We start from the raw sequence: 22,373 nt of genomic DNA, 5'->3' as shown, positions 1-22,373 counted from the left end.
TTAATTACATATTAACCGGTGTGTTAATGGCATATTTATATTTTTCTATTAATCGTTAATTAAACATATTTTATCTCATCCCCATCCCGTACATGTTTGCCCATGAACCAAACACACATGTTAAGTCAACCCACGAAGGGGTATCAGCAGATCCTAGTCGTCTAAATAGAACAAAGTTTAGAGGGGGGACACCGGAGCAATAGCCTAAGTACAAACCAGCCACCTCCACACAAAATCCTACTTTCCCGAAATTAAGTGACCCAAATGCTTAGCCGCAGCAACCACCCAAGTCCGTGCTTCCATCTTGATTTCGTCCAAGATGATCGTGGGCATCGTGCTCCATTCTTGAAAGTTCTTGCGCTTCTCTCATTCCAAAGCTCCCACGAGACTAGCATGAGGAGGGAAGCCAAAGCCATTTCAGGCGTTGTATGAGCCGTCCGGCTCCTTCTTCTATATATTCAATAATCTTGGGTTAGACCACCATTCAGCCATAGGAAGCCATTAACTTGGTCGTGCAAATGCCATGCATCTCAAATAATTCTCCAAGCATTGATGCACTTTGTCTATCCATCAGTTAGGAGGTGCTGAAATTTAATTTAACTCTATTGACTTTAAGAGATTTTGACACAGATACCATCATTTTAACACGGTTGTGTAGTGTGATTGCTTTTTTTTAGGGGGGTGCGCTATTTGTCGATCGGCACTATTATTGCTTTGCCACTGCGAAATACTTCAAAATTACAACAACACAGACGGTAATGTCCGGCGTAGACAACTTATTATCACCTAGGCTGGATGCCGCCTCTCGCCCTCAGCCTCTCCCTGGCAAAATCGCCGGAGACAGGTGTTCGCCGATTCCGTGCCGCCACAAAGCCCTGTGACTCGTGACCGTGAGCCTTCGCTGTCGGGTCAGGTTTGGTGGCAGCGCCTTGCTGCTGCTGCTGCTGCTGCGACCCATCATCGTTGGCTGCTTCGTCAGAAGCCTCCTCAACCGAGCTGCTCCAGCCGAATTCCATCATGCGCTGCTGGTAGCATTTCATCGCCACCACCAGCATGAACACTGCACAATAATGCCAAATGTATTACAGTTACTAGCATTTTGTCAAGGATGGCATGCGCTGCACGGGTAGAAGAGGTTAATTAGTTACCAGCCCAGACACGAGCCACTGTGGACGAGACGTTCCAGACGAGGGTGAAGACGGCTGCCACCACCGCTTTCTTGTGGGAGCAAGACTCCCATGCATCCCTGAACCTCTCCAGCCAAAATTTGCCTGCCGTGTGTGCAAATCAGTTCAGTTAGCAAATTGTGCAACAACGAATGAAAATAATTCCTAAATCATCTCCTTAATTTCATCATCTGATTCTGTATCTCTTTATTTCTTTCTCTCTTTCCTTTGAGAGTGGCCTAGGCAACATGGGCTTATGGTCGACTTGTTTTTCTTAGTCAGACTCAGAGGTGACATAATCTTTCAACTAATTGCTGTTCGCCCACAGTGTTTTGTTGTCGGGTTGGTTAATGGTGTCTTACTTTTTTCTTTTGGACAACAGATAGAATTGGCAACCATGATTAGGCATAAGTAACGTTGGGTCCATGTTTTTAAGTAACCTAATCGATGTCATTTGGACAAAAGATGGAGGGAGTAGTCATGATATATGTTTCTTCTTGTCCTTCTGAATGAACATTTCATTTGGGCACACCTATGTTTGGACAGCGACAAGCTATCTATACTCCACCTTCACTAATTAGTGAAGTCATTGGACTTGATGATTCTGATAGTCTCGTTAAACTACCTGTGATGCAACATTCATCATCACAATCAGCTTTATCACATGATTGCTGCTTCCACTTTGTTATGGCTAAAGAAGTGGTAGAACAACAACATCACTTATAACATCTACAATATTCTCTATGGTTGTTTGATGAGAAGCAGATATAATGAGCATATCAAACGAATCATGAACCTAATATCTTGAAGAATGTCAGCTAGTATTATTGATGTATTATTGTTAAGAGGGATGGTGAACAAACAGATAGCCCCTCGCAATGGAGTGGGGATTGTATCTAGAGATGCTAAACGGAGGGTCAGGATTCGATCTACTAATCCACAATTAGTGGCTAACTAATAATAAGTTACTGTTCAATCCAATTCAGAAGAGAAGGCAAAGCTACTATAGCCGAAACAGCGGTAAAGTGCAAGAGTAGGTTCAAAAGCTGACACAACCAAATTTATTTTAATTACCCATAACATGCGGCATACTTTTTTATCACTGAATTAACCCTTGACGACACCAATGATGAGACTAATGTTGGCCGTTAGTGAGATTCGTTTCACTTTCCCATCAAAAAGAAAAGGAAACAAGGTGTGGGTCACCTGGTACAGCAATTTCATATCCTTTTAGCTTGAGCCATCGCAACAACAACAATCAAGCCTATATTGACCACCTTGCACGTGCAAAAGGTAGCAGCTAGCAGGAATAACCGTGCATGCTCCCTCACCGACGCAAAAGTTACCTATGGTTATATACTTTACTTACTTTTCCTCCAAAGCGAAAAGTTACCAAATTATCATCTAATAAAGTTACTGGATGATTATTACTTTCTACATCTTCCACAACAGCTATATAGTACCGCTGGCTCTGGCTAGCCTCTTAATTATTTACTGACTAATGTATGCTTTGTTACTGGATAGAAGTCGCTCGTTTAATATGTTTTACCGCCAGTAACATAGCCTGTGTCTAACTACACCCTGTTCTTGGTTTATTACTACTGCAGTAACTAATGTACAGGCTGAGGAGTGCAAATTAACTAGTAGTCGGTTTTCCTTGAAATAATTAAAAGCAAGGTTAAACCGGGGAGTGGTGTTTTGGCTCCTGGGTGCATATGCTCTCTTTAGTTTGAACTGTAACTTTGATACATTTTGAAATGTTAAAAATTCCAAACGAAAAATTCACGTGTACATCTTAACATGCTAAATACGCACAAAGTCTTTCCATGAAAAATCAACTTGTAGTTTGAGCTGTGTAAAAAAGACAAAATTTAGTGCTAAAAATAAGGCATTTTGTGAGACTTGTTTTGTCTTTTTTACATCGATCACAAAAAATATCGGTTTTTCACGAAACTGCACGAACGCACATAGATTATCGAGATGTACATGCAAAAAATTTGTTAAATTTTTTTGATAATTAAAAATATGTTTTTTGGGTGGAGGGAGCATATGCACCCAAGAGCCGAATTGATTTCCGCGCTCGGGCTTCATCTATTATCCATAACAAACAGTTCTTATGGCTTTAGTAGAGACCATAACTCACAAGCCAAACTAAGCGCAAAGGGAGTAGTCTCAAAGAGAAGGGAGTACTCACTGCAACAAAGACATATACTGGCGTTGCAGGGAATCTGAACCGTGATACTAGTACCCAAATGTACCTGTCTTAATATAATCCTTCTGTCCTGCTCAGCTATTTACCTTGGTCATTAATTTTACATAGTCCCTCTACCTAGCACATGCTCCTGTGGGCTGTGGCTTTGGGGACCAGTAAAGTAGTGTACCCTTGGACGATGTTGGATGGGAGAAAACTTGGATCCAACAACCACAAATCTTGTAAAACACAAAGCAGCTATCCCTATGAACGAAACTAAAGGTATCCAAAAACTTGCAAAATGGTGTCTGCGATAAGATAAGCGGGCCCACCCGCGGAGGAAATCCAGTGGCGTCTATTAATCGTCCACTGAGGTGCAGGTGATGTTGATCATGTGTAGTTGTATCTATGTTCTTTGGGTGTGTCTGACTAGATCGGTTTGTGATCTCTGTCAGAATCTGGTAAATATTTCTGCCTTCTATAGAGCTAAGGTACTCCTAGGCCTACTCTAAACAATAACATTTTGGGAAGAAAAGTATAGGAGAGCTTTCATTTCACTTACCATATCTTGCGAGCTGCGTGGAGTAAGAAGAGCACACCTTTGGAATGATGAAGATGCCAAAGAACACTGCAGAACCACCCACAGATCACAGGTACAAAAAAGTCAGTAATAGCACTAGTTCATGCTTGTGGTCCTACATACAGAAACACATATACAGCCAAAGCTAGGCTGTATATCAGAGGTTGTCATTTGCATTTTCTACAATAAGAGATGTCCATACATGCATGCATCAATTATTCAGTTTCCTTTCAACCTATGAATGGTTTCAGTATTTGACCACTTCTGGGTGTGCTTGGTAAATTGAAGAAACAGAAGAGGCTCAAGAGAGAAGAAAGAATGTACATGATGGTGGTACTTACCCAGTTTGGCCAGGGTCCAGAGGGTGACAAAGTTGCCACACCGGGCCATTGCAAATAGCAGCAGTGCCAGCTGCAGGCACATGTGTCACTCTGTCAGTACAAATCTAGGGATGCATGCATGCATCTATGCCAGTGAAGACTAGCTGCTGGTACAGGAGGAGAGGCAGCTTCTTTTTTACCTTCATGGTTGTTGCTGGCTCACCGGAGAAGAGAGACCTGAGATTCAGGAGTACCTCATTGACGTAGGGCAGCACAAGCCTCAACAGCCAGATGGCATCCTCCTCCCCTACCAGGTGGTGGTACCTCCCACCAGTCCTCTCATCATCACACTCCACACTTTCACCTCTACATTTCAACACCAAGGTGGATAGTATTATGTTATTAAGCAGGAAATTATTGAATAATTTATAAAGGTGGGTAGTTAATTTGGAGAAATTTGTTACCTGTTAAGTATGGACTTGGCAAGGAATCTTAGCCCAAGGTAGACTAGGCCTAGATATGAAACTGCTGTTATTGTGCTGTGAATTTAGAGATTTGAAGGGAATGTTAGATAAATTCACTTTTTTTTGTAGCTTCAGGGTAACAATACTGAACAGTGACTTACTTAAAATTTAGGTCTTTGGCATAGGAACAGGATATGAGCAAGAAAGTCCCAAATCCAAATACAAATGCAGACTTAGACACATCTCTCCACATTACCAAATCCACTGAAAAGAAAGGAACCAAAACACAACAAAAATCTTAGCAACTCCAATTCTTTAAACATGAAAGAAGCGGAAAAGCACCAAATTTACATTCCCACCGTCTCATAATTGTTAGATTATATGTTTCGGTTAAGCTAGACTTGTAACGCAAGCTAGGGTTTTAGGCTTAGTCGGTTGGCTCTACTATTTATATCCCTTGTACCCCAAACAGTTTTGTATCAATTTGTGAGACATAATACAAACTTACATGGTATCAGACTAATCGATCCTGACCTATGGCGCCGCCGCCAAGCCGCCGCCGCCGCCGCTCGGTTACTTCGACCAGCACGCCAAGGCCGCCGCCGCCGCCGAGGCCTCGGCCTCTTCTACCCCTCCCACGGCTACTCCTCTCTCCTACACAGACACCATCGCCGATGTCACCCCCTTCATACCTATTACTTTAGATCTTGCCCAACACAACTACTACCATTGGCGCCACCTCTTTGAGGTTCACCTCGGGCGCTGCAACCTCCGTCACCACGTCGCCGCCGACGCCGCCCCTCGTCCCGACGACGCTCGGCTGGATCACGAGATGATCTCGCCATCATCCAATGGATCTACACACGCGTGTCCACGGAGATTTTCAATCTCGTTTTCCGTGAGGCCGCCACCGCCGCCGCCCTCTGGGCGTCCCTGCGCCAGCTCTTCCAGGACAACGCTGACGCCCGGATCAACAACCTCCACTCCGCGATCCGCAACACCCCTCAGGGGGACTCCTCGCTCAGCGTACGATGGCGGATGAGCTCCGCGAACTAGGCGATCCTATGCCTGATCGCCAGCTTATCAACATCCTTCTCCAAGGGCTCAGCGACCGGTTCAAGACTCAAGCGGCCATGATTCCCTTCATGCGGCCTCGCCCTTCCTTCGCGGAGATCCGGTCCCTGCTGCAGAACGCCGATGATGACCTCACACGGCGGGAGGCGCGGCCTCACGTCTTCGCCGCCTCCACCCGGCCGCCCTCGCTGCCTACTCCCCGCACCGGCAGGCCCGACGAGCCAGCCCACCGCCGCGGCGGAGACCCCGTACCGTTTCCGGCCTCGGCCGGGCAGCCTCCTCCGGGCCGGCGTCCCGGCCCCAACTACAAGGGCAAGAATCCGATGTGCCGGCCGCCGCGATCTTCCACTCCACCGGCCGCCTCGACGCCCGCGCCGGCGCCGCCGCTCCTCCCGCTTGGCGCCCGCCACCGGCGGCACCGACGCCTGCGCCGGCACTCGCCGCGCCGCCTACCCGGCGCCCTCCTCATGATCCCCGGACCGGCATGGTTCAGGCTTGGTCCATGCCCCGGGCGGCCCCTCTCCGATCGGCGCTCCTCCGGCCTACACGGGTGCTCGGGCGCCGGGTCTTCGCCCCCACACCGGTTCCCCGGACTCCTCGGCCGGCGCGCCCCGCCGAACGCCTACCACGCCGCCCGGCCTACTACGACGGGAGGATGCCATACATGCCATATCAGCACCCCCGGATGTTTCGGCCTTCGCTCGTCCTCATGCCGCTCGCTCCAACCGCACCGCTGCATCAACCGACCTCCGCTCCTTCACCGAGCTGGGACCAATCTGTGTTCTTGCAGGCCATGAACAACTTCGCTGCCCGGGGAAACTCGGGTATGGACTGGATTTTCGATTCCGGTGCTTCTAGTCACATGTCTCGCTTCTAGTAATATGTCTGTCAAATTTTTCCACCACACCACTTTCATCCATAGTCCTAGGAAACGGCACTACTATACCTATATATTGCACCGGCCAAACCACCATACCTACACCCACCAAACAACTCCTCCTACGTGATGTCCTTATTGCACCCGCGCTAATCAAAAACTTAATTTCCGTTCGTCGGTTCACCCGTGACAATCTTGTTTCTATGGAATTTGATCCGTTTGGTTTATCCGTGAAGGACTACCGGACCAAAGCGGAGATCGCTCGGTTCAATAGCTCCGGCGACCTCTACACTCTCCATGGCGCCGCCACCCACGACCCACCCACCTCCATGGCGGCGTCCGTCGACCTCTGGCATCACCGTCTCGGCCACCCCCACAACGCTACCTTGTCTTCTATACTTAGCGAATTTTCAATAAATTGTAATAAGGATAGTCATAATACCTCCATGTGTCCCTCTTGTCGACAAGGAAAACATGTTCGCTTGCCCTTTAGTTCCTCTACTACTGTTAGTACCTTTCCTTTTGAACTTTTGCACTGCGATTTATGGACATCTCCCCATACTAGTGTCTCTGGTTTTAAATATTATCTAGTCGTTCTAGACGATTTCACACACTTTGTCTGGACTTTTCCTTTACGCAACAAATCAGACGTACACACCATTTTCTTAAACTTTCACAAATATGTCGCCACACACTTCTTTCTTCCCATTAAATTTATCCAATGTGACAACGGCAAAGAATTTGATAACTTTCAAAACCGAAACTTCTTTCTTCAACATGGCATTCTTCTCCGATTTTCATGCCCATACACTTCACCTCAAAACGGCAAGGCGTAACGCTCGCTTCGCACAATAAACGACATCATTCGCACCCTTTTAATCCACTCCTCAATGCCACCAAAATTTTGGGCCGAAGCCTTACGCACGGCCACCTACTTACTTAACATCCGGCCTCACAAGTCCAACCCAAACTCTACACCATTCTACTCTCTTTACCTTAGTCATCCCAACTACTCGAACTTCGCGTCTTTGGTCTGTCTTTGTTTTCCAAACATTGCCGCCATCTCCACCAACAAACTATCACCTCGCTCCATTCCCTGTGTCTTTCTAGGATACTCGATGAACACAAGGGTTATCGCTGCCTCGGATCTCGTCTCCAGCCGCGTCCACATCTCTCGGCACGTTACTTTTTCCGAGCATATCTTCCCTTTCTCCACACGGACACCCTCCCAAACTCCCATTGACCCATCGCCTACCCTACATCATCCCATAGCTCACCCCGCTAAGTTTCCTCACCACTACACCGCTCCTACTACACCCATACATCCGCCTCCTACCGCCACCCCAGTGCCCTCCTCGCCGCCGCGGCGACCCCTCGGCCGACTCCACCGCCGCGACAGCGAGGTCGGCCGCTTCCTCTGCCGCGTCCGCGGCCTCCACCCGATACACCCATCTCCCCCGCCGCTCCTTCTCCACCTATTCCACCATCTTCGATGTCTGACTCATCCGCTGCGCCTGACGTCGTTGTTCATCCCACTCCACCTCTACCACCCCATGCTGTTCCTACCCAAGCTCCCACAAATGATCACACAATGCGCACTCGGGCCAAAACGGGATTTCACGTTCCAAAAACGCCGCGTCTCAATCTTCATGCCACCACTTCTTCGATCTCCCCCATCCCTAAAACCTACAAAAGTGCTCTTCTCGATTCTAACTGGGCTGCCGCTATGCGTGATGAGTTTTCTACTCTCATTCACAATGATACATGGCGCCTTGTTCCTCGCCCTGTCGGTGCAAATATTGTTTCCCGCAAATGGGTTTTCCGCCAAAAATTTCTCTCCGACGGAACTCTCTCTCGCTACAAGGCTCGCTGGGTTTGTCGTGGTTTCTCTCGACGAAGCACGGCATCGACTACGACGAGACCTTCTCTCCCGTTGTCAAGCCTAGCACTATTCGCACTTGTTCTTAGCATCGCCACTTCCTCTTCTTGGCCCATTCACCAACTCGATGTCAAAAATGCCTTTCTTCATGGTGCTCTCCAAGAAACTCGTTTATTGTCAACAACCTTTAGGCTTCGAAGACTCCTCTCGCTCCCGATCATGTTTGTCTCCTTCAAAAATATCTTTATGGTCTCAAACAAGCCCCTAGGGCTTGGTTCCAACGTTTTTCAACTTACATTCAAACAATCGGTTTCACTCCCTCTCTCACCGACACCTCTCTTTTTGTCTATCACACTTCCACACACACAACTTATCTTCTTCTTTATGTTGATGATATCATTCTCACTCGCTTCCACTAAGACTTTTCTTGATCATATTATTACACCGCTTAACTCCGAATTCTCTATGATCGATCTTGGTGTGCTTCATCACTTTCTTGGCATCACCGTTACACGTGACTCTAATGGTCTTTTTCTTTCCCAACGTCGGTACATTCTAGATCTTCTCAACCGCGCAGGCATGATTGACTGTCGCCTGCTCGTACACCTGTTGACACTAGCGCCAAACTCTCTCGCGATGGCGAACCATTCTCGGACCCAACTCTCTACCGTAGCATTGCGGGTGCACTACAATACCTTACTCTAACATGCCCGTAAATATCTTATTCTGTCCAACAAGCCTGCCTATATATGCATGATCCACGAGTTCCTCACTACAATCACATGAAACGCACTCTTAGATATCTAAAAGGAACATTAGATTATGGCCTTCACATAAACACCACTTCACCTACCGGTTTGACAGCATACTCGATGCGGATCGGGCTGGATGTCCCGACACTCGTCGGTCCACGTCCGGATACTTGTGTTTTTATGGGTAACAATTTGCTTTCATGGTCTTCTAAGCGACAGGTTACGGTTTCACGCTCGTCCGCGGAAGCCGAGTATCGAGCCGTTGCACATGCGATTGCTCGAGACAGCTTGGCTACGGCAGTTGTTGGCTGAACTTCATCGTCCCATCCGAGCAGGCCACTATTGTTTATTGTGATAATATTTCAGCGGTTTACATGTCCAGCAATCCGAGTTCAGCATCGGAGGACAAAGCATATTGAGATAGATATTCACTTCGTCAGGGAGAAAGTTGCTTTGGGCCAAGTTCGAGTTCTTCATGTTCCCACTACGAGCGCAGTTCGCCGACATCTTTACCAAGGGACTGCCGACACAGCCGTTTCATGACATTCGTTTCAGTCTCAACGTGATTGAACCCCACGTTGACACTGCGGGGATGTTAGATTATATGTTTCGGTTAAGCTAGACTTGTAACGCAAGCTAGGGTTTTAGGCTTAGTCGGTTGGCTCTACTATTTATATCCCTTGTACCCCAAACAGTTTTGTATCAATTTGTGAGACATAATACAAACTTACAATAATATAAGATGTTATTATAATCAACATATGAGTATATTGGTTGTAATAACATCTTATATTATGGAACAAAGCGTAACTTTAAAACCATAGATCACTAACCAATGTTCTGCATTCTTCCATTGCTTCTGCTAGGTGCTGATGGCCTTCCCTGAATTTCCTCATACTCTTCCACTTCAGGACCAACAGCAATGCATCGGTATAATAACCAAAGAAGAAGAGGACTAATAGGAATAGAGAAGGACCAACCGAGCAGGCAAAACGGAACTCACCAGGAGGAGTATTGACAGGCTCTTGCTTGGGGATCCGGCGACCAATTACTGGCGATGCTTCCTTCTCTGGAGAAGACCAAGAAGAAAAATAACACAATTGAAGTAGCCTTAGCTTAGGAAATGCTGCATAAATGTTTCTGTTTAAAAAATACACACCAAAGTTACCAGGAGAAGTTCTTGCCGGCTCTGCATTCGCCTTGCGATGAATTACCACCGGAGTCGGTTTTTTATCCACTGCATTTTGGAATAACTGAGGAGGTCAGCAAAATAGAGTTAACATTCATCTGGATTTTTTTTTTCATCCGTGGAGGAGGAATTCACCTGGAGGAGGGGTGACGGGCTCTCGGATCATCGACCGGGAACCAACCGCCGCAGCAAGTTTCACCGGCTCTGAATTGTCCGCTCTCTCATCTTCGTCCGGCGCTGCCACCGGCTTATTATTACCTTCTACAATTGAACAGATAACCATATCATCAGAAAAACAGGAACATCCGTGAAAGAATGAAAAATCTGAATTTGCTCTCACTTTTTGTCGGTGGCTCAAGATCTTCTTCATCCGCTGCAATATGACGACAAATCAAGATCCAAATTGGAAAACTGAATGTTTAAGAAACGAATCAGACATAGACAATCAGAGAGGAGTAATTCTTGCCTTGATGAAGAGATGTGGTGTGTACAGTTTCTTGGTCGTCAATGGCCATGTGATCTTGATCTAGAACCTCCTTCTCCTCCTCCTCTGCTTCCAGCTCTTCTTCCCATTCCTCCTCGTCTTCCTCTGCCTCCTCCCCAAAATTCTTGGGTTGCTGCAATGGCACCTCCACCACTAGCACCTCCTTCACCTCGGCCACCTTCTTCTCCGGCGTGGTGACCCTGGCCACCGCCCGCTTGGCCACCACTCCCGTCGCCGCCGCCACGTCGGAGCGTGACTTGCGCAGCTCGCCGATCGCCGTGACCGGCTCCGACGCCTTCCAGTTCCTCCTCTTCTTGGCCGCGGCGGCGGTCCCCGCGCCCGCGCCCGCGCTGCTGCCGCTACCACCACCATCGCTCTGATTCCGCCGCAGGCGGCTGTACACCCGCATGCCCTCCTCATCGGCGTCGTCGCCGCCCTCGCTGAAGACCTTGACGCCACCCTTCACCTCGTCCATCTTCATCCGCGTCTCCCACACCGACGCCGCCGCAGCAGTCCTCCGCGGCACCGTGAGGCGTCTTCTCGTACTAGCTGCCGCGCCTCCCCCCTGTGGCTGCATGTCCACGCACGCTCTGCAATGCTCTGGCGACTGCGCTTGGTTGCTTGCGTTTGGGGGCTCTGATCTGCCCTGCTCTGTTCGTGCGTGTTGTCCCCCTCAAAATTCCCCCTCTTCCTCTGCTCCGCCTGGTTGCTCAGACTGCCTTGTGCTGCACTCTAGCTCAGACTGACGGTCACCTGGACCTGGGTGGTGCCGGTGCGAGAGAGAGAGTGAGTGAGCTACAAGGAAGAGAGCATTTGCAGGCTGCGCTGCTGCGAATCTGAGGTTGTGTTTCCCTTTTCTTTTTTAGGGGGGTGCGGTATGGTGGGGTTGCCGCAGGGACTGGAGCTTTTGGTATGGTGGGGTGAGTCGTGAGTGCCTCCACTCCTCTGCTCTGCTCTGGGAGCTGATGGGGGGCAAGTGTCTCCTTCGGGATCTTGGCCTGCCTTGGTTGGTGAGGACTCGGGTCTCAAGAGAGAGAGAGAAGTGAGCCGACGAGAAACTGGTGGTGGTGGCGAATCAGTTGCATTTGTTTCCGTGCGCGTCCCATTGCTCTTTCCCACGGACGTGACCTCCTGTGGTGGCATGGCGGCAGATTGATGCCTATGTACTGGTTAAAAAACGGATGCTCATGTGAGGGCATCTCCAACCTCACACACACGGACTCCTGCCGGAGCTGCTTCTCCGCTGCGGCCTGCAGCTCCACCTCTACCCGGAGCGTGGCCCGGCGCTCCGCGTCCGCCAGGCGCGCGGCCAGGCGCTCCTCCTCCTCCCGGAGCGCTGCCTGGCGCGTGGCCTCCTCCTGCCGGCGCGCCATCTCGAGGAAGGCCCTAGCCTCCGCCTGGGCGTCCTCCTGGGCCTTCCTGGCCGCCTCCTCCAGCGCGGAGGCGCGCAGCGTCTCGGCGAGGTGCGACCATTTGGCCAGCTCGTCGAGGTCGCGCTGCTCGCGGGACGCCGCGAGCGCCGCCTGCAGCTCCGGGTCGTCCTCCTCCTCCTGGGGCTGGGGCTGCCGCTGGGGCTGGTGCGGGGGCTGGGGCTCGCTGATACGTCCATTTTGCATCACTATTTTATATCATAATTTACTGTTATTCATTGATATATTTCATATTTAGAGATGATACTTATGTTATTTCACCTATTTTGCATGTTTCGTGATTATTGGGGAATTACTCACCGGAGTCGAATCCGCTGGAAAAAGCACCGTCAGGATATAATATTTCTGAAGATCAACAATTGACGGAAAATATACCGAAGCTCCTATTTTTCCAGATGACGGAGCCAGCCACAAGGGGAGGCCGAGGAGGGCCGCCATGGGCCCTCCCCATAGGTCGGCGCGACCACCAATGCCGGTGCGCCGCCACGTGGGGAGGGGGCCCACGACCCCCTCGGCCATCGCCCTTTCGCGTACTTCATCTCCCAGAAACCCTAAGGTGTGGGGGAACATCGAGGATAGTCATCGCCGCCTTCTCGAGGCGGAAAACACCAGAGAGAAAAGAGCTCTCCGGCGAGCGGAATCTGCCGGGGAAATTCCCTCCCGGAGGGGGGAAATCGTCACCATCGTCACCGTCATCGAGCTGGACTTCATTGGGATCATCATCATCATCATCTCCACCATCGACACCATCATCTCTACCGCTGCACCTCGTCTCCGCTATAACATCTAGGGTTGAATCTTGAGTATTTCATAGGGGAAACTCTCCCGGTGTTGATTACTCCTTGTTATTGATGCTATTGAGTGAAACCGTTGAATCAAGGTTTATGTTCAGATTGTTATCCATCATCATATCACCTCTGATCATGTTCCATATGATGTCTTGTGAGTAGTTTGTTTAGTTCTTGAGGACATGGATGAAGTCTAAATGTTAGTAGTGAACTATGTTGAGTAATATTTAATGGTTTGATATTTAAGTTGTGGTGTTATTCTTCTAGTGGTGTCATGTGAACGTCGACTACATGGCACTTCACCTTTATGGGCCTAGGGGAATGCATCTTGTATTCGTTTGCTAATTGTGGGGTTGCCGGAGTGACAACAACTCTGAACCCCCGTTGGTATATCGATGCATGAGGGATAGCAGGATCTCAGAGTTTAAGGTTGTGGTTAGATTTATCTTAATTACTTTCTTGTATTTGCGGATGCTTGCAAGGGGTTTAATCACAAGTATGTATTACTCCTAGGAAGGACGGTGCATTAGCATATGTTCACCCACACAACACTTATCAAAACAATGAAGATTAATCAACTATATGAAGCGAAAGCACTAGACTAAATTCCCGTGTGTTCTCAAGAATGTTTGGTCATCATAAGTAAACAAACCGGCTTGTCCTTTGTGCTAAAAAGGATTGGGCCACTTGCTGCAATTATTATTCTCGCATTTTACTTGCTTGTATTTTATTTATCTGCTATATCAAAACCTCCTGAAAACTTGTCTGTGAGCATTTACGAGTGAATCCTTCATCGAAACCGCTTGTCAACACCTTCTTCTCCTCGTTGGGTTCGACACTCTTATTTATCGAAAGTACTACGATACACCCCCTATACTTGTGGGTCATCAAGACTATTTTCTGGCGCCGTTGCCGGGGAGTGAAGCGCTATTGGTAAGTGGAATTGGTAAGGAAAACTTTTACTGTACGTGCTGTTTTTTATTTCTGTCTGCTGCTATAATTCATTATGGAGAGATCTTCTCTTGAATTCCTATTTGGAAAATCTACTACTACTGCAAAGGTAGTGGATGAGGCCCCAGGTGAGAAAGTGATTCCATATAAAATACCTATGAAAATTATTGAACGTGTTGTGGATAACCGCTATGAAGGGGATGGAACTGTCCATCCTGGAGATCATTTACTATTTTTACATGAATTATGCGGGTTATTCAAGTGTGCATGTATTTCTATGGATGAAGTTAGGAAGAAACTATTCTCTATGTCGTTGTCTGGTAAAGCGGCGCATTGGTATAAACTGCTGAAGAATGGACATTCTCTTGATTGGAAGGATATTATGCCTCTATTTTATTCTAAATTCTATCCTCCAAGTGAAATTCACAAAGACCGAAACCGCATATATAATTTCTGGCCTCATGATGGAGAGAGTATTGCCCAAGCGTGGGGGAGATTGAAGTCTTTAATGCTCAAATGCCCCATTCATGAGCTTCCTGGTAATATCATCATTGATAATTTCTATGCAAGACTTTCTTTTCAAGATAAAACCTTGCTCGGATACTACTTGTTCCGGATCATTCACGCGCAACAAAGAAGAGTTTAAATGGGACCTTCTTGATCGGATTCAAGAGAATACCGAAGGATGGGAGAACGACAAAGGTAGAGAGTCGGTATAAATTATGATTATGAATGCATTGAAACTTTTATGGATACTGATAAATTTCGAAATATGAGTGCTACTTATGGTCTTGACTCTCAAGTTGTTGCAAATTTTTATAAAGCTTTTGCCTCTCATTTTGAATTGCCTAGGAAGAGTTTTAATAAGTATCATGAACCGTACAAAGATAAAACTGATTCACCTATAGGTAAATGTATTGAAGTTAAAACTGTTGATCACATTCTTCCTGAAGCTTATATTGAAAAAATTCCTTTTCCTGCTAAAATGAAGGAGTATTCTGTTATAACTAGTGTGGTTAACAAAAGTGCAAAGAAACCTATAGAACCTGAGGAGCAAATAAATGTTGAACCTGCTGTTGCAATAGTTAAAGACCTTGTGACTAAAAAAGTAGAAGATGGTCACATCATTTTCTGTGAAGATGCTTCTAATATTGTTTCACATCCTAGTAAGTCTAGGAAAGCCAGTGTTCCTATACTCTCTATTAGAATTGGTGATCATTGTTATTATGGTTTATGCGATATTGGTGCAAGTTCTAGTGCCATTCCTTATGAGCTTTACAGTGAAATCATGCATGAAATTGGTTCTTGTGAACTTGAAGATATTGATGTGGTTATTCGGCTAGCTAATAGAGAAATTATCTCTCCTATTGGTATTGTTCGAGATGTGGAAGTTCTATGTGGTAAGATTAAATATCCTGCTGACTTTTTGGTACTTGGTTCTGCTGCTAGTAAGACTTGTCCTATCATATTTGATAGACCTTTTCTAAATACTTGTGGAGCTATTATAGATTGCAAGAAAGATAAAATTGTGACTAAATTTGCTGGTGAATCTTATGAGTTTAATTTCTCTAAATTTGCTAAAGTTCCTTATGAAGCTGAATTGCCTAATGATGATTTTAGAGTTGAACAGCTTGCATCTATTGCTCTTTCTCCTAATAATCCTTTGCAGCAATATTTGGAGGATCATGAGAGTGAAGTCTTTAGGGAAGAAAGGAATGAGCTTGATGAAATTTTCCTTCGTCAACCCATTCTTAAACATGACTTACCGGTCGAAGATCTAGGTACAACACCACCACCAAAGGAAGATCATGTTTTTGATTTGAAACCGTTACCCGATAATCTTAAGTATGCTTATATTGATGATAAGAAAACATATCCTGTTATTATTAGTGCTAAGCTTTCAGATTTTGAGGAAGAAAGATTATTGGAAATATTGAAGAAACACCGAGGAGCTATTGGCTACACTCTTGATGACTTGAAGGGGATTTCTCCCTCTATTTGCCAACATGCCATCAACATGGAAGATGATGCAAAGCCTGTTGTTAAACATCAGCATCGTCTAATTCCTAAGATGAAGGATGTGGTAAGGAATGAGGTATTGAAACTTCTTGAAGCTGGTATTATATATCCTATTGCTGATAGTAGATGGGTTAGTCCTGTGCATTGTGTTCCTAAGAAAGGAGGAATAATTGTTGTACCTAATGATAATGATGAGCTCATCCCTCAAAGAGTAGTTGTAGGGTATAGAATGTGCATTGATTTTTGAAAGGTTAATAAAGTTACTAAGAAAGATCATTACCCTTTACCTTTTATTGATCAAATGCTAGAAAGGTTATCTAAAAATATTCATTTCTGCTTTCTTGATGGTTATTCTGGGTTTTCACAAATTGCTGTTAGAGCTAAAGATCAAGAGAAAACCACTTTCACTTGTCCCTATGGAACTTATGCTTATAGGTGTATGCCTTTTGGTTTATGTAATGCTCCTGCTACTTTTCAAAGATGCATGTCTTCTATTTTTCATGGCTTTTGTGAAAAGATTGTAGAGGTATTCATGGATGATTTTTCTGTCTATGGGAATTCTTTTGATAATTGTTTGCAAAACCTTGATAAAGTTTTGCAGAGATGTGAAGAAACTAACCTTGTTCTTAATTGGGAGAAATGCCACTTTATGGTTAATGAAGGAATTGTATTGGGACATAAAATTTCCGAGAGAGGTATTGAAGTTGATAGAGCTAAAGTTGAAGCAATTGAGAATATGCCCTATCCTAGGGATGTTAAAGGTATTCGTAGTATTCTTGGTCATGCTGGTTTTTATAGGAGATTTATTAAAAAGCCTCTTACTAATCTTCTTCAAAAAGATGTACCTTTTGTTTTTGATGATGATTGTAAGGAAGCTTTTGAAACTCTAAAGAAAGCCTTAACAACTACTCCTGTAGTTGAACCTCCTGATTGGAATTTACCTTTTGAAATTATGTGTGATGCTAGTGATTTTGTTGTAGGTGCTGTTCTTGGACAGCGAGTAGATAAAAATTGAATGTTATTCATTATGCTAGTAAGACTCTTGATGCTGCTCAAAGAAATTATGCTACAACTGAAAAAGAGTTATTAGCTGTAGTTTTTGCTTGTGACAAGTTTAGACCTTATATTGTTGATTCAAAAGTCACAATTCATACTGATCATGCTGCAATTAGCTACCTTATGGAAAAGAAAGATGCTAAGCCAAGGCTTATTAGATGGGTGCTTCTTTTGCAAGAATTTGATTTACATATTGTAGATAGGAAAGGTGCTGATAATCCTGTTGCTGATAATTTTTCTAGATTGGAAAATATTGCTTATGATCCTATTCCTGTTAATGATAGTTTTCCAAATGAACAATTGGCTGCAATAAAGGTGAGCTCGCGAGATAGTCCTTGGTATGTGATACGTCCAAAACGTATCTACTTTCCCGAACACTTTTGCTATTGTTTTGCCTCTAATTTGTGTATTTTGGATACAACTAACACGGACTAACGCTGTTTTCAGCAGAATTGCCCTGGTGTCTCGTTTTTGTGCAGAAATTCAACTTTCAGGAAAATCCCCGGAATTTATGTCGAAGGGCTTATTTTTCCGGAAGATTCACGGAGCCGGAAGGGCAGGCTCGGGGAGGCCCGGGGCCCCCACACACTAGGCCGGCGCGGCCCGGAGGGGGGCGCGCCGCCCTACTGTGTGGCCGCCTCGGCCAGCCTCTGACGCCCCCCTCTGGACTACTTAAGGGTTTCGATCTAAAAACGCGAGACGAGAAGTCGAAGTCGCCAGAAACCATCCAGAACACCGCCGCCATCGCGAAACTCCGTCTCGGGACCAGAAACTCCGTTCTTGCACCTCGCCGGGACGGGGAATTGGAGGAGATCATCGCCATCATCACCACCGACGTTTCTCCATCGACCAGCCATGTTTCCCCATCCATGTGTGAGTAATTCCCCCGTTGTAGGCTGTAGGGGATGGTAGGGATTGGATGAGATTGGTCATGTAATAGCATAAGATTGTTAGGACATAGTGCCTAGTATCCGTAATTGGTACTTTTATGATATTGTTGCAACTTGTTATGCTTAATGCTTGTCACTAGGGCCCGAGTGCCATGATCTCAGATATGAACATGTTATTGTTTCATGATGATATTCATTGTTTTATGATCTTACCTGCAAGTTGTATACACATGTTGCCGTCCGGAACCCGAGGCCCCAAAGTGACGAAATTGGGACAACCGGAGGGGAAGGCGGTGATGTGAGGATCACATGTGTTCACGGAGTGTTAATGCTTTGCTCCGGTGCTCTATTAAAAGGAGTACCTTAATTTCCAAGTAGATTCCCTAGAGGCCCGGCTGCCACCGGCTGGTAGGACAAAAGATGTTGTGCAAGTTTCTCATTGCGAGCACGTACGACTAAATATGGAACACATGCCTATTGATTGATTAGTACTTGGATACCGTTTTATTATTATCTCGCAAATGCCCAATCTTGATTGTTACATGAGTTTCTCTCATCCATGCAACGCCCGTTCATCCATCCCCGTGCCTACGGTATTTTAATCCTGTTGTTTACTATAATCACTACTGCTGTCTTTGTTACTCTGCTCGTCGTTATTTCACTACCGCTATCGCTATAAAACTGCTACTACTCGATAAACTCTTGCGAGCAAGTCTCGTTTCCAGTGCAGCTGAGAATTGACAACTCCGTTGTTAAGGCTTTCAAGTATTCTTTGTCTCCCCTTGTGTCGAATCAATAAATTGGGTTTTACTTCCCGCGAAGACTGTTGCGATCCCCTATACTTGTGGGTCATCAAGACTATTTTCTGGCGCCGTTGCCGGGGAGCATAGCTTTACTTGGAAGTTCACTTGGATTGATATTGTTCGCTGCAAATTCTCCATCATGGGTAAACCTCGCGATACTAAGATCGCCATATTACCATCCACTACAAGAAAAGGTACAACTCTGAGTACCTCTGCTGCTCTTGATTCACCATCTGTGATAAGTAAACTTGTTTCACCACCACAAGCTTCACATGCTGGTACTTCTGCTGAATCCGAGAACTCTTATAATTTTGATGATGCTTCTACTGTGCTTGATAATGATGGTTCGTTAGGATCTTTTCTAGATGCTACAATTGCTAGGTCTAGACAAATTGAAAATACTGAAACTCCTAATGAAAATGCTGCTACACCCGTTAATTCACCCGAGTCTCGTTGAATACTCTAGTGATGATCCTGATGAGGATTATGTGGAACTTGATGATGATTTTATTGTTAAATGCAATGGTACTACTGATGCAAGTAAAATTAAAAAGTTTCTTACACAACATACTGTTAGATATAAACTGTCTCCTGATCCTAAATTTGCCACATCTCCTATAAATATTAAGGATAAGGATTATGATTTTTCTCTTGATCTATCTCATATAGCTATTGTTGAGAAAACACCCTTTTGTGGTACTGAAAAAGAAAGTGATGTAGAACACATGAATGAGCTTTCTACTTTGAGTAGCTTGTTTTCTGATGATGTCAAGTTGCGTACTTGTTTTGTTGCTAAATTTTTTCCTTTCTCATTAAAGGATGATGCTAAAACTTGGTATAATAGTTTGCCTCATGGTTCTATTGATAGTCCAAGTGGTTTGCTTGATGTTTTCTTTCGGAAATACTTTCCTGCTAGTGCTCAACATATTGCTTTGCAGAAAATTTATAGCTTTGACCAGGAAGATGGAGAGAAATTGCCTGAAGCTTGGGCAAGATTTTGCTCTCTTATCAGAGATCGGCCTGGACATGATTTGGAAAAGCATGATTTACTTGATATATTTTATAGTGGACTAACCATTGAGTCTAGAGAATATTTGGATAGTTCTGCTGGTTGTGTTTTCAGGAAAAGAACTCCAGACGAAGCTGAAGAATTATTGGCTAAAATAGGCCGGAATCATGATGATTGGACTACACCTGAGCCAGTCCCGACACCGATATTGAAGAAGAGGGGTTTAATTAAATTAAATGATGAAGATATGAGGGAAGCTAAGAAGTCTCTTAAAGAGAAGGGTATTAAATCTGAAGATCTGAAGAATTTACCTCCTATAGAAGATTTATGTAAGATAACTCCCCCTTCATCCATGATTGAGGTACACTCTCTTCAACGCTTTACTAGGGAAGATATTCCGTATTCAAAACCTCCTGCACGATGCTTAGATGAGTTTGATAATTATATTGTTAAGCAAGAAAATTTTAATATGAGAGTAGAGAATCATTTAATGGAAAATTCTCGAGCTATTAGTGAATTGCATGGTATTGTGGAGAGAACCTCCAATGATGTTAAGATGCTTGTTAAACATTTTCATATGATTCAAACTCAAATTGATCAACTCACTAAAGTGCAAAATGAATTGTTAAAAAATAATTCTAAAGAAAAACATGCTTATGAAGTAACAACTAGAGGTGGTGTTTCTACTCAGGATCCTCTATATCCTGAGGGGCATCCCAAAAGAGTTGAACAAGATTCTCAACAAACCGAAACTAGTGCTCCTTCTAAGAAAAAGAAAAAGAAACATAAAAATGTTGTAGCATCCTCTGAACCTGTTAATGATCCTAATAGTATTTCTATTTCTGATGCTGAAACTGAAAGTGGTAATGAACATGATAAAGATAACGATAAGAATGATGCTTCTGATAAAGAAGAGGTTGAAGAAGAACCTGAAAAGCATGCTAAAAATAAAAAGTATACCAAAGAAGATTTTATTGCTAAGAAACATGGTAATGAAAGGGAACCTTGGGTTCAAAAGCAAATGCCTTTTCCTGCTAAGAAACTAAAATCAAAGGAAGAAGAACACTATAATAAATTTTGTGATTGGATGAAACCTTTATTCCCGCAAATTCCTTTGATCGATGCTATTAAATTGCCTCCTTATTCAAAGTATATGAAAGATATTGTCACTAACAAAAGGAAAATTCCTAATGAGGAGATTTCCACTATGCTCGCTAATTACTCTTTCAATGGCAAGGTTCCAAAGAAGCTTGGCGACCCAGGTATACCGACTATTCCTTGTTCCATCAAGAATAATTATGTTAGAACTGCTCTATGTGATTTGGGAGCAGGTGTTAGTGTTATGCCTTTTTCTCTTTATAAGAGACTTTATTTAGATAAGTTGATACCGACTGATATATCTTTGCAAATGGCTGATAAATCTACCGCTATTCCTGTTGGTATATGTGAGGATGTTCCTGTTCAAGTTACTCAGAACTGCTTAATATTAACTGATTTTGTTGTGTTGGAAATGCCTGAAGATGATAATATGTCTATTATTCTTGGGAGACCTTTTCTTAACACCGTAGGGGCTGTTATTGATTGCAATAAAGGAAAAGTTACTTTCAATGTTGATGACAAGGAGCATACTGTTTATTTTCCCAAGAAGATTGATAAAATATGTGGAGTTAATACAATTTCTAATTTGAGATCTATCAAAGTGGGAGATATTGATTGTCCAATATATGAGCCTAAAGAAGAATATCAAACTCTTGTGATTGGATCCGTATCAATACAATACAAGGTAACATGATTGATTTGAGGTTTAATTCTTCTTATGACATGTAAGATTTATTTGGTGGCAAGACTTGATCAACCTTGTTAACAAGTACATTTTATATGCATAGAAGAGCTAAACAACATTTCTTTCTTCCTCCACTTGCTTTACTCGCTGTAGCACTACTTATTTTGCAAGATGCTTTAGTTGTTTAGAGGTTTGAAAATCTTTTTCTGCCCTGTAATAATAATTTTGACACCCATAAAGGTGCATTTTTCAAAGTTTTCAAAAATTCACAAAAATTATACCGTTGGTCTTATTTTTCGAAGAGGCACCTGGGAGCACCTGGGGATGACCAGTGGGGCACCCCAGGGTGGCACGCCATAGGCCGGCGCGGCCAGCAAGGGGGGCGCGCCACCCTGTTGTGTGGGGCCCTCCTTGCCCCACCACTTCATCTCTTTCTCCCATCTCATTCTCTCTCCCGAAAAAACTCGCACCAGCTTTCTCTCACTCGCGTTTCTGCTCAAGAGCTCAAGATTTCTCGATCTCTTTGCTCAGCCCAGATCTGTCTGAAATTTGGCACATTTGCTCTCCGGTATGTGACTCCTTCGATTATCCAAATAGAATTTCGTTTGGTTGAGTATATCTTGAATATTTTGCTGCTGTAGGTAACATGTTTAGTGAGCTTGCATGCT

At 44.7% G+C, this 22,373-nt stretch overlaps 1 protein-coding gene across 2 annotated transcripts; it reads right to left on the bottom strand.

The window, feature by feature from the left end:
• Positions 1-585: 585 nt before the first annotated feature.
• On the bottom strand, positions 586-12,011 carry LOC124682784 (reticulon-like protein B21). Of its 2 annotated transcripts, none has more exons than XM_047217401.1 (13): positions 10,959-12,011; positions 10,833-10,865; positions 10,628-10,753; positions 10,463-10,540; positions 10,307-10,372; positions 10,137-10,208; positions 4,883-4,985; positions 4,722-4,796; positions 4,458-4,623; positions 4,279-4,348; positions 3,920-3,985; positions 1,149-1,271; positions 586-1,060 (listed from the first exon to the last, which is right to left on the bottom strand). In XM_047217401.1, the coding sequence occupies exons 1-13, from the start codon at positions 11,551-11,553 to the stop codon at positions 783-785; spliced, it is 1,851 nt and encodes a 616-aa protein (XP_047073357.1). In that variant the 5' UTR covers positions 11,554-12,011; the 3' UTR covers positions 586-782. The 2 variants fall into 2 exon arrangements, with proteins under 2 accessions (XP_047073357.1, XP_047073358.1); XM_047217402.1 differs by having other exon boundaries at positions 10,472-10,540.
• Between the last annotated feature and the right edge of the window lie 10,362 nt (positions 12,012-22,373).

Source organism: Lolium rigidum, chromosome 1 (assembly GCF_022539505.1).
Source record: "Lolium rigidum isolate FL_2022 chromosome 1, APGP_CSIRO_Lrig_0.1, whole genome shotgun sequence".
NCBI classification, from domain to species: domain Eukaryota; kingdom Viridiplantae; phylum Streptophyta; class Magnoliopsida; order Poales; family Poaceae; genus Lolium; species Lolium rigidum.
This window is presented reverse-complemented; position numbering and strand designations above follow the sequence as displayed.